The 16,842-nt window shown below is 50.2% G+C and overlaps 1 protein-coding gene across 2 annotated transcripts in view; it reads right to left on the bottom strand.

Moving 5' to 3' along the window:
- The window catches only part of LOC115553438 (nectin-2), a 77,297-nt gene that overhangs the window by 25,871 nt on the left and 34,584 nt on the right, over positions 1 to 16,842 (bottom strand). Inside the window, exon 7 of one of the 2 annotated variants that reach the window (XM_030369669.1) lies at positions 4,766 to 9,844. The exons of the other annotated variant lie outside the window; for it this stretch is intronic. Coding sequence (XP_030225529.1) covers positions 9,267 to 9,844 — 578 coding nt within the window. The 3' untranslated portion in view covers positions 4,766 to 9,266. Of the gene's footprint in view, positions 1 to 4,765; positions 9,845 to 16,842 lie in introns of those variants that run through there. 2 annotated transcript variants of the gene reach the window in all.

Genomic DNA, 16,842 nt, shown 5'->3' with positions numbered 1-16,842 from the left:
TGACAGGAGAAGTGATTACAGGAAGGTAGACCTTGTGATAAGATGACAGACAGATGAATAGGGGAGACACCCTAAATAGCAGAGTGGGAAAAATGACCTGCGCACGCACATGCACAAACACACACACACTTGAGAGTTTTAGATTTCGCAGTAGTAGCAAACATACAAGAGGTTAAAACGACAAAATGCCATCTTGACAGAATAATGGACCGCAAACACAGGCAGCCAAACACACATTACTGGGGCTTTATATTTCCATTTCGTCAACACACAAATGAACCTAGGATTTTATAACGCCACTGTGGGACACCAAGCCCCCCGCAGAACAACAACAGAGCCAAGCAGATCAAATCTTTACAGAGTTTCTGTCTTATCTCTGTACGCGTCTCTGCTTATGTAGGTTTATTTGTGTGCGCACGTCTGTGTGTCTGTGTGTATGTGTGTGTGTACACTTCATAAGAGTTGCTTGCTTGTTGAGACGGTGAATTAAACAGCAAGTGCATCTGATGTGCTCCAGGCTAGAAGCACACAGAACCGCTCGCACAAACACAGTACTCATGCTCACGCACATACACAAGAATAATACACGCAAAGTCACCGCATCAAAATCACTTCCGTCACAGCATCTATTCTTAGGAGACCTCACAAACCACTCTTGTGCTGATATAAATCTCTTTCTCACACACACACACACACACACACACACGCTAAGAAAACCTGATAAATCACACATCCATGATAACACAACACCAGACAAACACTGAGCCCAAGCCCCTGTCTTCCATCAGGTCCGGACCCTTGAACACATCGGCCCATCCCCGCTCCTTATTGTCTCAAGGAGCAGATTGGTTCCAGGTAACGCGCTCCGTGACGGCTCTTCTGTGCTTGTGTAGCAACAACACACACACATGCACACGCTGTGTCTTTCATCTAGTTTGCATGTTTTTGCAGGTGTGTTTGTGGTCAGCAGCGCTCCAGGGGGTGACAAAATCTTCACACACACACACACACACACACACACACACACACACACACACACACACACACACACACACACACACACACACACACTTCTGTTAGGAGGCTAAAATCAACACAGCTGTAACGCCTCACCCCTCTCTCTTTTCAGACGTCTATTTATCTCCTCTTTAATCAGCCTATCCTTCCCCTCCCCGGCGCAGCATTGCGTTTAGCTTTTATTCCCCCCCCCCGCCCCCCCCCCCCTCGATCAGCCTAACCAATCATCTCCTCTCCCCTTCATCTCCACACCGACACATCCTCTCCAGATCACCTCTCCATTACTCACGGCTCCACCTCCAGGGGCCCCGCTCCACACCCTCCTCCCCTGCCAAGATGGCGCCGCTCCGTCCTCACATCTCAAATCAAACAACCAGGCTAGCCGTCGCCTCCCGCCTCCTCCGTCCACATCATGTTTTCTAGCCCCCCTGCAATCTTTTTGGCCACTCTCCATGGCTCACGGCACCGACTTGACAGACCACCCGCGCCCCCCCCCCCCCCCCCCCCCCCCCCCCCTCACTCCCCTTTCACTCCCCCCTTCCTTACCGCCAGGCATCACTTTCTCCCCTTCCATCCATCCATCTACTTAACGGCCTAAAAAACCTTGCGGACACCCTGGCCCTGATAAAGTTGCGCTGGTGTGTGTCCTGTTGCAATATCCTTGCTTTCCTTTTAAACTAAACTCCTAATGGTTTCCAGCTGCCCGGCTGTGTACTGTATAAACATACATATACTGTACACATTTCATTCAGCTTATCTCTGACCCCCTATCCCGGCGCCCCCTGCCCCCCACTCTTATGGCTGCGGGCCAACCATGTGCTACCCCAGGGAGTCCCTGACTCATTTTACCCAGAATGCACCGCGGTACACCAGTTAGGGTCGGCATTGTCAGCACAGGAAGAGTAGACGCCCTGTAGTCACCAGGGTATACAGGAGCACACAGTACGTGCACTGCGTGCGTGTGTGTGTTTTCACAACCTCTTGTGGACATTCTGCTGGGTTTACTTAGGTGTGAAAAGCACTAACGCTGGCCTGTGCTTTCAGGAACACTGTTCTCCACGGTCCACTCTTACCTCATTTGACAGAGTCAAGCCGAGATAAAGAAGATATTAAATCAGAGCAAATAACATCCCAGGACTTTATCTGATCGAACACGGAATGATTATCGTTGGAGCCTTGTAAGAAAAACAAGCTTCATTATTTTTGACGGGGTGAGGACAGTGTTCGACAAGGAACACAATTTGTTTACGCTGACACAGTCCACCCTTCCTCCACTCAAGCTGCCTTTGACTTTACCCGTCATTTAACATCAAACAGACGCTGCTGTGCCCACCGCGGACAAACCGGCCCCCCTTGGCCGGTTTGTCCGCCAAGGGGGGCCAAAACAGATATTCATTTTTCTTCTCATGGGATATGTACCCATAAATCATTTTATTGAAAGACATGGAAGACAGACAAGAAGACAGACAGGTAAACGGGTAAAGAGAGAGAGAGAGATTGAATGAAATGCCGCATAGCACCACAGGTTGATATCGAACCTGGGCACTGGCAGATTGAGCAAATGAGCTGCTACACAACCAAAGATGTATTTAAGTTACAAAATGGATCAGATATAAATCCTATATACAGCTGTACCAGTCAAAACCCCAAGTAATGACATCTTTTTTTTCTTTTGATAAAAATCGGTGACACCTAATTAGCCAAGCAGATGAGTCTTATCCCGGCAGGACAAAGTGAGCCCAGTGACTCCGTACCCAATAGGAATATGCAGAACACTGGCGTCATAATTGGAGTCAGAGAGCGACGGTGGCTTTAATCCCTCCAGAGCCTACTGCCATCACTCAGCCATCCATGCAGCAGGCCTGGCCATCTATCACTCACTCTGCAATCTATTAGTTCGGTCTGCGGCCAGAGGCTAAGAGGCTAAATTGGGAGCACAGCATTAGTATCCATCAGAGCCCGAAGTGCTGATCCACCTGCATGCTGGATGGCAGCGCTCAACTAACGCCTTGAGAAACCTTTCATGGCACTGTGGCAGTCAGCGCAAGGGGTTACAACGTCAACCCCACGCACAAGCACGTGTGGAAGAGAGCATCCATGTGCTCGCACCGACACACTAGCGCAGACACTTACCAGCACAGACACAAATGTACATTATGCAGGGAATTGCAATACCGTTTTCAAATTGCGTGTTTGTAAATCTGCAATTCAAATGTATTCTTACCCGTGCCTCATCCTCCTCTTCTTACCAAGACACACACACACACACACACACCCACCCCCACCCCCCCCCCCCCCAGGCCAGGCATAATGACGAGGGGCTCCACCAGCCGACCAAGAGGCCCCAGGTCCCCCCAGCCCACCATGTCTGATCAGAGCAGACCCCCCGGACCGAGCGGCTGTCAGACTGGCTGAGCATTCAGGTGGTGTTGTTCTGAGCTCTGCTAAGCCAGGTTCTAAGGCAGGGGGCGGGCAGTGATTAATGCAAACAAATATTCTCCTGTCGCATGCGCTTTTACTTTAAGTGGCCCATTACATTTCTTCCTTTTTGCCTGAGAGAGGTTTGCATTGAGCCAAGAGTCAAATCGCCGTTCTGCCACTAATCCAATACAATTACACCAGCCAGATGGTGGGGAAGACTCACGGCTAATAGTTAGGCATGCAACACAAGAGAAGATGGTCAGAGAAAAATGATCAGTGACAAGTGGCCAGCAGGACACGGATAGATCACTGGCACTAGCACCTGGCAGCCAGGGGGGTGTTCACAGAGCCCCAACTTCCAGCAGCCATTTGCCATCACCATGGGTATGTTAACTGCAACCATTCATCTCAGGAACAGCGGGGAGAGGAGGAGGGGGGGGGGGGGGTGCATCTCTTTTTTATCTCTTGTTTTCTGTGGGAATGACATGGTAAAGGTGCAGGTGACCACACATGCCTGACCACTCGGTCACTCTCTCTCTCTCCCTCCCTCTCAGCCTCGCTCCCAGCTCAAACCAAACTGGTTTGGTCCATTTTTAACGTGGCTGTAGACAATGCTTCCATTGAGAGGCGCGGCATTCACTGAGTTTCAGCTTGCACTGCACATTCCCCAACTGCCCGCCTCTAAAAACAAGATGAAAAAACCGACAACAAAAAAGAAACCACTGAAGCAACTGAACTACATTCCTACGTTATTATGCTGTTGGTATGTCTTGTTAAAAAGGTTGACTGATTGAATGTGTAGGCATGCATTTCTCAAACCCCCCCCCCCCCATGTATTATTGTATCGATATAACCCACCAAGGGAGGTGGAACATAATCTTGAAGGTGTTAAAGAGCCCTTTCATATATATACCTGTTGCCAAGGCAGCAAGTATATCAGCCAGCATACACATAAGGAGGGGGGAGAGTGAAGAGGACCACAGACCACAAAATGGCTTCCCGTCCTCAGAGTTTCGGTTGAGCTTCCCATAGAGCCGTTATCAGCCCCTTTGTTGACAGCAGCCACAGATTTATCAGCAGAGAAACAGGGCAAACACAGGGAACAGGAAATGAGAGAGAGGGGGATCGAAAGGTGAGGGACGAGCGGTGAGACACAGCTAACGCACCTCTTATCAATGAATCTATAAATCTAATCAGCAGGAATCAATAGCTGGCATGCCATTTAATCACAATTCTCTAATTTTCATGAGTGGCAAGCGACCACTACCAAATTCTTGGCAGGAGGAAAACCACAACACAACAATGCAACACACGGTGACACGGAAGATCAATTCAAAAAACAAATCTTTAATCGCCACCCAGTACGTGAAATTATATAGAAAGGGATAACAAATAATGACAACAATTATTACCAGTTTTTTCAAAGACTAAAATAAAAAAAAATCGGAACGTCATCACGTTTTACACAGAGCTGTGAGCAAAAGCACATTCCTGGAATAGGATTCATTTTCTCAAGTGTACACTTCATTTGTACACAAGTTAAGATTTGCTGGTTGTGGAAACAACACAGCCATCAAGAATAATAAAGCACTCGGAAAAACATAAATTATAAAGCACTGCAAAATAACAAAAACAAAAAAAATTAACAGTGAGAGGATATCTTTCATGCTTGTTGTCACGGAAAAATACACAAACGTGACGCCATAAATTAGTAATTGTATTTTTTTTACTCCGCTACATATTTATATATTTATACTATGTACACGGGAAGTGATGAATGTGTTTCTTTTGTTTGGCAGAGCGAGAGGAGCATGTTAAGGCTTTGATGAGGGGTGAGCAGTGAGGAGTATGAAGGGAAGGCGGAGGAGTGGAAAAGTACCCCCCCCCCCCCTACCCCCCGACACAGAGCAAAAGCCGTCACACCTTGTGCTAGATCTAGGCCAGAGAAGCGGGAGGTCGCTGCTGGGCTGGGCGACGGAGGAAACAAAAACGTTTTGTCTGACAACTTGTACTTGGTTGTGGGGGGGGTTTTGGGGGGGGGGGGGGTCGGGGAGGGGCTGAGTGGAAGTGGAGAACAATGTTTAGGAGTAGGAGCCGGGAGCGTCTGAGAGCTCTTGAGGGCCGCGGAGGGGAAGGTGAACCCTCGGTGACGCGTGATGAAAGCTATGCACGGCGAGCGAGCGTCTTTACTCAGACGACGAGCGACAACCGCCTCCTCCTCACTGTGGGTGGGGGGCATGTGTGTAGCCGTGTGTACACTAGTGCGTAAATAAGCACCCTCGCCTTCCCTCGAAAGATGTAGACAATTCCGTCGGCGTAGACTCATCGTTAGTTTGGACCACTGTAGGACAGAAGGCAGTGAAGCGAGGTGGATGGTGGTGGTGGTGGTGGTGGTGGTGGTGGGGGCGTACTGGCTGTCCGAAGGGCTCTTTGGGCAGTACCAGGAGAAGGCACAGCTCCTGATAGAGCCACTGGGCATGGAGGAGCAGCAGCAGGAGGAGGAGGAAAAGGAGCAGGGAAGTGAGTGTGTGCTCACTCCGTGTGGGTGTTTGTCAGGAGAAGCGCTGAGCTGTCAGCGCAGGAAGAGGAGGTGTCCGTCTTGTGGTGTGGCTGTGAGAGTGAACATAATGAGGGTGACTGAGTGTGTGTGTGTGTGTGTGTATGTGTATGACCCTGTATGTGTGTGTGTGTGTGTGTGTGGGGGAAAAAAAGTTCCCCAGCCTTATGTGTTCATGCATGTGTCAATGTCCTGTCTTTTGTGTTGCGAGCTGTGGTGCAGACATTTCTCCAAAGTGACCAAAGGAAGCAGATGTGGATAGCCCCTCTCACACCACCACTCCCTCCTTCATACCCTTCCTCTTCCTCCACAACTGCAGCGGTGTTGAGATGTCCCAGAGCTTGAAAGCATCTTAGTCTATCCCACACATGCAGACGCACACAACACAGCGAGAGAGCACAAATTACAGACTCTGCATTTCACAGTCTATCCAATATTGGGTTTAGAAAGTTTTTGTATGTTTGTCAGATCTTAAGAGCCACACAATTGTGAGGAGGTAGGGATAGTGGGAGGGTGGTACGGGGGGGTCTATAAAGGGCTGAGGATATGAAGGGGGGGGGGTGATTTGCAGGCACACCTAGTCCATGGCATGGGAGTCGGGGGATTTGAACCAACTTAAAATGTATTTAACAACATATTGAGTGGTAGGCGACAAGTCTGCAAAACAGATTTAGTTCTGTATCGAGCAAGGCTTTCAGCATTCCCCAGGTGTTGGACTTGATTATAAATTACATTCCGAGTCCCCTCCCTCTCCCTCCCTCCCTCCCTCCCTCTCCCATACCTGGGACTCAGGCCAGGCAACGCGCTGGTTCCACAACACTGACTCAATTGATCTGGTATTTACCTCTTGATAAATATACACATTTTCACAAGAAAAATAAAGATGCTCACATATAGAGTATACAGATACCTCACACACCACAATGTACATACAAAATGTCTCTTGTACTGTATGCATCCTCCACCACACATACCAAACCCCTTCCCTTTTCTTCCCACCACGCTCCTTGTTTCATCTTATTTTGTCTTTTTTTTTTAAGGGCACGTGGTTTTGATACACAAGTGCAAAAATAAGCAGTATATTTAACAGTGGTTGTGGGAGCCATTCGTGTTCAGAGAATGGATCCAGGGTTGTTTTGAAGGCTCAGGCCATTACACTATAAATCAATCAGGCTCACAGGTGTGTGGTGTGGGATGTTTATAGGTTGTGTAATGTCCTCTAAAACTCAATTTTTCTCCCTTTTTCACGAGTTAACCGTCACTGAAATGAGAATAACAGCACAGGTCATGATTCTGTTGTGCATTTGCGTCTATCATAACATCCTCTTGGGCGGAAGATCAGAACGGGCCCTTACAAACTGTAACGAACCAAACGTGCTTTGGATATCATTGATAGTCGTATTGCCGCACACACCAGGTAACCAGTCCGTGAACACTCGTCATGGGTGCTGTCAGACGCCAATGGCCCCCCGGTGGCTCGTTAGCAGCTAATGCACAGTTAGGAGACCATCAGCCGAGTGGCTCCGTCATAAAAGGCCGTTCCAGCACTCGCAGCCGCCAGTTAAACGACTCCCCGGGCCGCGCTGTGGACGCAACCTTTGACTTCCACCAATCAATTTGCTATGTTAAAAACCATCCACTAATGGACGGAAATATGACATTATCTGATTTGAGGTCTATTCAACCCAACACCAGTGCTCCGCCGAGAAGGGGGCACGTGCACGGAGGGGGGGGCTCATTTACTAAAGTACGGAGAGAGGCTGCGGCAATTGAGTGCGGACAAAAACACAGACGGTTATCTGCAATGGCACGCGGATTGCAAGACTGGGTGGATTAGTCAGGCCTGGCTTGATGGGGAAGGCTGGGGCTGAGTGGCGTAAGCGGCGCTTTTGACACATTGGGAGCAGTGAAATACACTTCCTCTGCCCTCCGTGGCCCTGACCTCTTCACTACCCGGGATAAATCACCACATCCCCCATAAACAGTAGGAGAGGGGGATGAAGAGAGAGAGGAGAGAGAAAAAGTGGGGAGGGGAGGAAGTGAGTGGGAGGGGGCGGTGGAATCGCAGCGTCATAAACGATAAGCGGTGGCAATCTGTTGGTCCCCGTCTAAGCGGGCCACGTCATGGCTCATTAACAACCCGGCCCCCCCCCTGTCAGGAGAGGGGACGAGGAGGACAGCAGGAAAGGAGGAGCGTTCCCTTTCTCCTTCTCCTCTCCGTCCAACCGTCACCCGCTAGCATCGGTCCTGCTAAGCGATTGTTTCCCTCCCCCCGCCCACGTTAGCACCACCTGCCCCTTCAGCCACTGTTTAGTTAGCATGCGTGCCAAACATGTTGTTGACGACCTAATTTAAACTCCAAACTCGCCCAACCTGCCGTTCTTAGGGCCGCTGTGGGTCCGGGCTGCCAGCAGCATGCATGTATGTATTCAGCAGCAGTAGCCTACTGGAGACACACTCTACATTGAAGCGAGGGAGACCTTTGCTAAAGAGAGTCAAAGTGAATGAATTAAACAGAGAGCTAGCATAATTTCACCTCCCTAAACCACAAGATGTGTTCTATTGTTTAAAGTGTACACAATGTATTCCCCCCCCCCCCCCCCCCCCCGCACACACACACACACACACACACACACACACAGGATAACCACTAGTTGTAACAGCACAACATATAACCCAAGGAAACAAAGAAGGTAAACTTGGAATTGCAGGTAAAGGAAAAACAACAAACGATTGGGCAGTTTGACTTTTCCTTGATTACACTATTCTTAAGTCGGGCCGAAAACAGGATTGAACTCGGAGAGACATGTCTGCCCAGGGTTGGATAAGGAGGCATTTATCCTTTCACCCAAACAGACAGGTTCCTCTGTGTTGCTTGATTCAGAGTCCTTGTCAAGGTCCGAGTCCTCATGGTAGATGAGCAGAGGCCTCGGGGCCCAGGGTGCTAGAAATATTTGTTTTAGTGTTTTTTTATTATCCTTTTTTTCTTTTACTATTTGGAATGTGCTCCCAACTCCATTTGCTGTACTGAGGCGGTGTCGTCAAAGCTTTCCAGACTCCCCTTTAAGAAATAATCGACTGCTCTGACGCTGGCTCACTCAGTCCATTCTGGGGCTGCGCTTTGATAAACTATTTTTCAAAAATAAAAGTGGTTTTCTTTGCTTCTTCGTCAAACATGTTTAAGACTCGAAAATCCCCAGGGAGGATCCTCCATCCTTTCCCTCACTCCATCCCTCCCTCCCTCCATCTCTTCCCTGGCCCGCGTCCTCCGCTAGACGTAAACTGCAGTCCGGGAGATCACCGAGCCGTCCCGCTGGGACTCCATGTCGTCGTCCAGGTAACCGCCAATCATGTCCTCAGGCTCCTGCGGTGGGCGGAGCTGCAGGATGGGGGCCCCGCCCGCAAAGTGGTCGTACCTCTCGTCCTCCTCTTCCAACTCGTCAAACTTCATCCTCTCCGCCTCGTCCAGCTCGCTGCTCAGCAGGATGTCCTGGGCGCTGGGCGTGGTGGCTGCCCCCCCCACGTTGAGGGGCTGGTGGTGGTTGTTCTTCTCGCCCTGGTGGGCGGCGCTCTCGTTGTACACGTAGACGGGCCCGTTGTTGTTGCCCCCGCCGCCCCCGACGCCGCCGCTCACCACCCCGCCGGCCCCCGTGCCGTTCTTGCTGGCCTTCTTGCCGCCGAAGATGCGCGACTTGATGTCGCTGGCGCCGTTGCCGCGGTAACCCTGCTGCTGTTTACGGCTGCGTGTGACGAGGACGGCGATGAGAGCCGCCACAAGGAGAAGGACCAGGAGGGAGCCAATCACCACGCCCGCCACCACGCCGGCATTGGACGGGTTGGTTGGGGGTTCTGTGAGGAGGGGTGAGAGATGGGGGCCAGAGGGGGTGGGGGGGGGGGGGGAGGGCAAGTGGAGAGGAAGAGTGGATACGTTGGTTGAAAAAGAAAAAAGGACCAGTGGCATAGAGATACATGTACACACAAACAGAAAAAGGCACCCGAGTGAAAGAAACAACCAGATGAAATCAAAGCGTGATACCAAAAGAGAGGAGAGAGAGAGAGAGAGCAAGAGAGTGAGAGAGAAATAGAGAGAGAGAGGTTGGGTGGGTGATGTCAGTGGTGCGGCTCTGATCTGCATTCAGCCATGGGTGTAAGCGCACTGGAGGTGAAATTACACTCAAGTATAGCATTGGTGCGTGCACGTATGGGTTCATGTGTCAAATTATATCTGATGTGGGTGTGTTTCTGCGCGTGTGTGTGTCTCCGTGTGCACTGAGCTGACATTTCCTTCCCTCTCCCTCAGAGCTGCTCTTGTCCCCGTTCCCCACAGGCCGGTCATTACTGCCTCCCAGGTCACACTTCCCCCTGTAGCTCGCTTCAAAGGCCAGGGTCCGTCCAAGGCTCCCACTCAGACACACACATGACACGGCATCACAGGGGAGAGCGAGACAGACGGACACGCGTCCGGACGGACTGAGCCGATGGACAGTTGTGCACACTCCTTTGGTTGTGCATGTGAAGGCGTCCGCGGGGCTGAGCAGGTGGAGGCCATGCGGGGAAAGGTGGTTGATGGATGGAGAGAGACGAAGAGGGTGGAGGGAGGGAGGGAAGAGGGTGGAGGCAGGGCGGCGGGAAGTGTGAGTGACGGAGCAAGGCAGCAGAATGACAACTCGCCCTGGAAGCCATTCATGTAGAGCGGGGGACAGGTTGGCACCCCCCACTCAGAGTCCCCTCGGTGCTGCAGCCTCATTTGGGTCGCACAATCGCTCGCTCGCTTGTTTGTGAGTGTGTTTGTGAGTGTGTTTGTGTTTGTGTTTGTGTGTGCAGAACACCAAAAGGATGCGATGTTTGTCATACTACACACTTACACGCGTGGCACAGGAACCATTTTAAGTCGATTTGGTTTTACCCAAAGGGCCTCTGCTGCAAGACGCTCCTCTCAAGTAGGCTGTTTCACTATAAGCAGGAACAACTTAAACTAGGGCTCCGCATCCAATGCAACATGTTTTTGAGAGCTGTGTGCGAGTGTGAGTGTGTGTGAGTTTGTGTGTGCTCTCGGGGGGAGAAGTCGAGTCTAAATCAGGGTTCTGGAAGGGTCCCATATGAGTAGTCAGCCGCATGCAGTTCGTACACCGAGTTTAGCTTTCCCTCCTTCCCCCTGACACGACTGTCAGGTACTTCAACAGAAATAGGTTTTGTTTTTTCACCCTGTTCTAGGGGATGCATCCAGGCCCATAAGCACCTCAAGGGAGCGCATGCCGGAAAATCACCAGCAAGATTGCGCCAATTATCACTGCTTCCCTTTTCTAGCAATTTCCCTTTCTGGTGACCTTTCTCTCCTAATCCTGTGTGTTCCCCTGATTGTCTCGCTACACAGCAGAAGATCATGAATTGTGCTTAATTGAGGCATATTTCTGCATTTGCACTGTCCAGCGAATGTGGACATATAATGCATGGTTTTATGCAAGGGTAGAAACTAGAGCTGTCAGTTAAACGCGTTATTAACGGCGTTAACGCAAACCAAATTTAACAGCGTTAAATTTTTTATCGCGCGATTAACGCAATTATTTTATAAAAAGAAAAAAAAAATTTTTTTTTTTTTTTTTTTTCTTTGGCTCAAAACAAAGAACCAGTAGCCTGACTGCTATGTTTAAAATGACATTTGTTCAAAGCAGTCGTTTAATTGCACTATAGGCTCTTTTTTTGTATCGTCCTGTTTTGATCAGTGTATATACCAATGTTGTTATCAATAAAAAATCATTTGCACAAGGCAAGCCGATGCACTTCACCATGTTGATAAGAGAATTAAAATGAGAAGAATTATGGGACAAAAAAAAATCAAGGGATATTTAGCATAGAAAAATAATTTGCGATTAATTAGAGTTAACTATGACATTGATGCGATTAATCACGATTAAATATTTTAATCGCTTGACAGCTCTAGTAGAAACCCAATATAATACTTTTTACATAAATATATCTTGATAAATATAAAACAGATCGACTGTGAATACTTATTAATGCACAATATATGTTAAGATATGCACATCTCCGTATCATTTACTAGATACCGAGATGAATATTGAAGGATACTAGACGAAAAGTGTCCATCATGCACTTAACAAAGACTGAGCCTGAAGGTGCAGACATCAAGCAAAGAAGAAGAACTTCAGGCTGGATTCAAACCCCCCAAAACCCCTCCATCTGGGGGTCCAGGGCCTCCAGGTTCCCCCAGTGGGGCCCAGTTCTGTTCAAATCCCACATTTTACAAAAAGTGTCACATCAGCTCTCCTCTTTACGTGTCAACGGCGTTTGAAATCTCCTCCCCGCTAAGTGCTCAGAGAGCAGACAGAATTACACTATATAAAAGCGATTCTTGTCGAGGAGGAATATCGTCCTCCGTCTGCACCTGTCTCCCCACTTTACACCTCACTCTCCCCCCTCCCCCCGCTCTCTTCCATTCACTCTCTTCTCCGTCGCCTTCATTTTGCCAGCTGTCTCCACAACGCTCTCTCCCTCTACCCTCCTCTCCTACAAATCCGCTTTTTTTCTGTCGCAGCTTCAATTTGCCTTTGTATTACTGTCAGATGTTCCTTCATCCTCCCAACACTGCACTCTCACTTTTGAACATACCACCTGAAAAAAATAGAAAATCGAAATACATAAAAACTCACTTTCACTTTTTACTCACTGTATTTCCCCATCCCGCACCCCCACTCACTGTCATCCTCTCTCTCACTCTACATCTTTGCCTCTCTTCCTGCCCCACTCCCCCCCCCCCCCACCCCCACCTGTCCCACTGGCCTCCCCCACTTCTCGCTACTAAATGCAGTGCTAACCGCTGCTATTCAGGGACGTTACAGTCAAGCGTGTCCAGAGCCAACACAGACACAGGAAATGCATTAACACCCCGGGGGCTCGGCGGACCCGCTGCAGAGGCGGGACGGGGGCTGGTATCTGATGGAGCACCACTCTGGGGCCCACAAAGGGGGACCGGGCCGAGGTTCACACTGTGGTCGCATCAACGTGAATTACACCCAGATTAAATCACCATTACCCATCCATAAATAAAAAGCCATCAAAGCTCATTTAAAATGCCTCATAAACTCTGTGTCCCTCTGCCTTTCTTTGTGGCCCCCCTCCCTCTCTGCGCCTCGCCTCTCCCCCCCCGGTCCTCCATCACCTCCCCCGGCTGTTGGAGTACCTGATGGTCTGTCTGTCCCTCTGCATCTCACCATCTGTCTCTCTCCCCTCGCCTCTCCCTTTCTGTGTGCATGTCTCCTGGGTTGCGTTGCTCTGAAAAGGTTCCTGGACATCTCTTGGTTTTAATTACTATTTGGTTTTGCACCGGCAAAGCTGAATGATTGACAAGAGGAAGGCCACCGTAGGCCCACTCAAGACCCACTCCAGGGGCCCGGCACAGCCCAAACAAAGCACCACTAGAATCCATTAAGAGGAACCGAGAGGACGACTACCCGACAACGCGGCTGTGATGGACCAGCCGTACACGCCATCGGGAGAGAGCGAGCCAAACACATCCAAACCCACCACAGATATTCCTCTATAGGCAGCAAGGACGTCCTGCACCTGCACCAACCCCCCACCCCCCACCCGCCTGTCCCCGACGTCACGGAAGACCATACGCTCCGAGTGACCGCCATAAAATTGAAGTGAGTTGGAGCGGAAGGAATGTCTACTGCAGCCTCATTTACAAACACGCACACACAGGGGTGGCTGGGGCTGTACCCGGAGCAGAGCATAGCAGTGCTCCATGTCAGCATGTTAAGTAGTTAGGGGTCTCTCTGTGTGTGTGTGTGTGTGTGTGTGTGTGTGTGTGTGTGTGTGTGTGTGTGTGTGTGTGTGTGTGTGTGTGTGTGTGTGTGTGTGTGTGTGTGTGTGTGTGTGTGTGTGTGTTAATGAGGGGTGGGCAGAGGGCCAGCTGTGAACTGGAAAGGGGGATTTGGCTCCATCAGATCTGTTCTGTAGCCCGTCTGCCAGAGACAAACACTGGCAGACAGGCAGATGCAAACAGAAACACACCCGCAGTGACACACACATTGGCAGACAAACACACACGGAATGATACACACACGCCAACATGCACACGCATTGACAGACACACACACGCATCGACGGACAACCACACACACACATTGACAAACACAAACAGCTCCCCATCGACCCCCCAGTGGTGTAAGAAAGGCCAAGGACCGTGCCCTTGAAGACCGTCTCCTTAGATAAGATTTGGAGATGGCCGTGTGGAACCAAATCAGGAGCCCTGTCTCTCCAGATGTACCCAGTAGACAGACATCTCCCGGGGAACGCAGGCAGCGGAAATTAACTTACTTGCCGTTCAGACGGGGTGGGGAAATTATTCTGGAGGGGTTATTGGCTCACCATGGGAGATGGGCAAACAAGAAGAGAGTGTATAGAAGGAAGGATTGGACCTGTGTTTAAGGGAGGGTGACTTTGGTTAAAGAGTGGCGGGCAAAGACAGCAAGGGAGATGGGTAGAGAGGGAGGTGGGTAGCAAGGACGTAGGAGGACGAGGGACAGAAGAGAGAGAAAGTAGCGATGTGAAGGGTTTCCGAGCCCATCCCCGGCCTCTCGAGAGCAGAGAGTGTGCTGAGAGAGGTGCGAGAGCAATGGAGAGACACAGCCAGAGAAATCAGAAATAGATAAGGGGAAAATGAGGCTCTGTATGCCACAAATGGCCGTGACGCGAGAAAACCACAGAGGCCATTTGTGAGTGACTAAGCACTAGGACCGGGGAGGACATGTCGCGCTATCTGTTGCCCTCCAAGCCCCCCGGAGACAATGACGCGACCGAGGGCAAAGAACACGCTTACCCCCACGCGGCTACCTTTAAATAGGGATTATGCCTGTTTGGGTATGTGTGTGTTCATGCGTGCAGGCTTACGCGGCCGTATGAATATGCCGCTGCATGTGTGTGTATGTGTCATGCAGCCGTTTGGTCGCAGGGAGCAGGGGACCTGCCACGGAGCAGGTGCTGGCCATTTCACGCCTGTCGGCCCCCCTTAGCTCTGTTTGTCCACACACATTCACATTAGCCTCCACAGGTTCCCATCTGGAGGTCCACCATGCCTCTGCCTCCCTCCCTGCCTGCCTTTGTCCCTAGCCCTGCCTTTCAACACGCACATCCCTCTCCTCACACTGAATCGCTCACTCACTCCCTATAGAATACATTTTAAAAATTGGTAAATGTCAAGACAGTATAGAAAAAATTAAACGCCATATTTTTCACCTGCTGGCCCCCCGTCTTTGAAGCTCCCCACTAAACGAGCCGAGAGGCAAACCAGGGAAAATACAGAGAAGAAAGAACAGAGAAAAATGGGGGTATGATGGAATTAGGGATGAATCGTCCACATGAGAGACTAAGACAGTAAGACAGGAGAGAGAGAGATAAGGAGAACGACAGGGGGAATAAGAGCAAGGGAAGCACAAAGTAGCTGAAACAGCAGAGCCAGACTGATCCTCACACACACACACACACACACACACACCAGTAATCGGGGGGAAAAAAAAATAGAAGAGGGCAATATTGATGAGGGAGGACAGAGTGCCATAAGAGTCCCATGCGAGGCTTAACTGCCATCAGCAGCCGCTGCAATCCTCTTCGTCTTTCCCCACGAGACTGGGCATGGCACACTGCCTCAGATTTATCGCACGACACACATCCATCCACACGTGTCTCTACTCTCTCCTCCAGAAGCTGAACCCTGGGACTCCCTGCTCCTTGTTCAACCTGCCTCCATGCCGCTTCCAGCTTGTTGCACACAGCGGGAGCTGGCGGGGGGGCTCGCCTCGTTCTCCTTTGCCACGCCGACGGTGGCAGACACAGAGCAGCCTCCCAGGGATACACCATTGCATGAACAGCAGCACCACAGGGAGTTGGAGGAAGCGAGAGACAGATTGAGAGAGTCTCGAAAATATAAAAATATAGAGGCAGAGACAAGACAAGAGAGAAAAAAAACGAATGCATTATAGGAAAATAATGAAAAAAATAAACGAGTGAACGAGGGGGCGAATGAGGAGGTGGGAGGGCTCTTAAGAGTAAGCCACCGGAGAAATGCATCTCATTCCATTACAGCAGATTCTCCCCCCCCCACCCGCTCCCCATAATGTCAGCAGAAAATAACTTCCGGTTAAGTGCAAGGGGATGTATTTTGTATGAGAGGAGGTGCGGGGACCGATCCAATCTCTCAGCCTCTTGGAGGGGTTGAAGATGAGGGGGGGGGGGGGGGGGGGCTAATGGGCGACTGAGGGGACGACAGTATAGAACAATGGAAGTCGCTCATTCTCTATGGCTGGCTGGATTCACTGTACAATCCTTCAAGGCCAGAAGAAGCAGGCCAGAATGACACGAACGCACGAACACACGAACACACACACACACACACAGACAGAGAGAGAGGGAGAGAACGAGAAAGAGAGGGAAAGAACGAGAGAGAGGGAGCAAGAGAAAGAGAGAGCGATGATTTGGCAGCAACTGAGTGCGATGCAACAGACCACTACCCTCTTCAAAGTCAACAATATCATCAAGTATTAAACAAGTCATTAACTGCAACTGCAGACACGTCTAAGAGACATTGAGACCAGCAATGGGCTCCTCTCCCTTCTGCGCTCGCTAATTGCCATTTCCAGAAGAGTATACTTTTCTGTAAAATGAAAGCATTTGATGAAAGCTAGATTGGATTCAGATCCCTCTACGCAGCATGTTGTTTTCCGACTTGCCTCCATCGCGAACCGCTATTGTAGCGTGCAACAAAGCCCCTTTCAAACGCAACTGTGGTAGAGAGTGTATAAGCAGACCTTGAACACAGGTGAGGC

Source organism: Gadus morhua, chromosome 11 (genome assembly GCF_902167405.1).
Source record: "Gadus morhua chromosome 11, gadMor3.0, whole genome shotgun sequence".
NCBI classification, from domain to species: domain Eukaryota; kingdom Metazoa; phylum Chordata; class Actinopteri; order Gadiformes; family Gadidae; genus Gadus; species Gadus morhua.
Note: the sequence above shows the minus strand (reverse complement) of the source record. Positions and strands in the feature narration are given on the sequence as shown.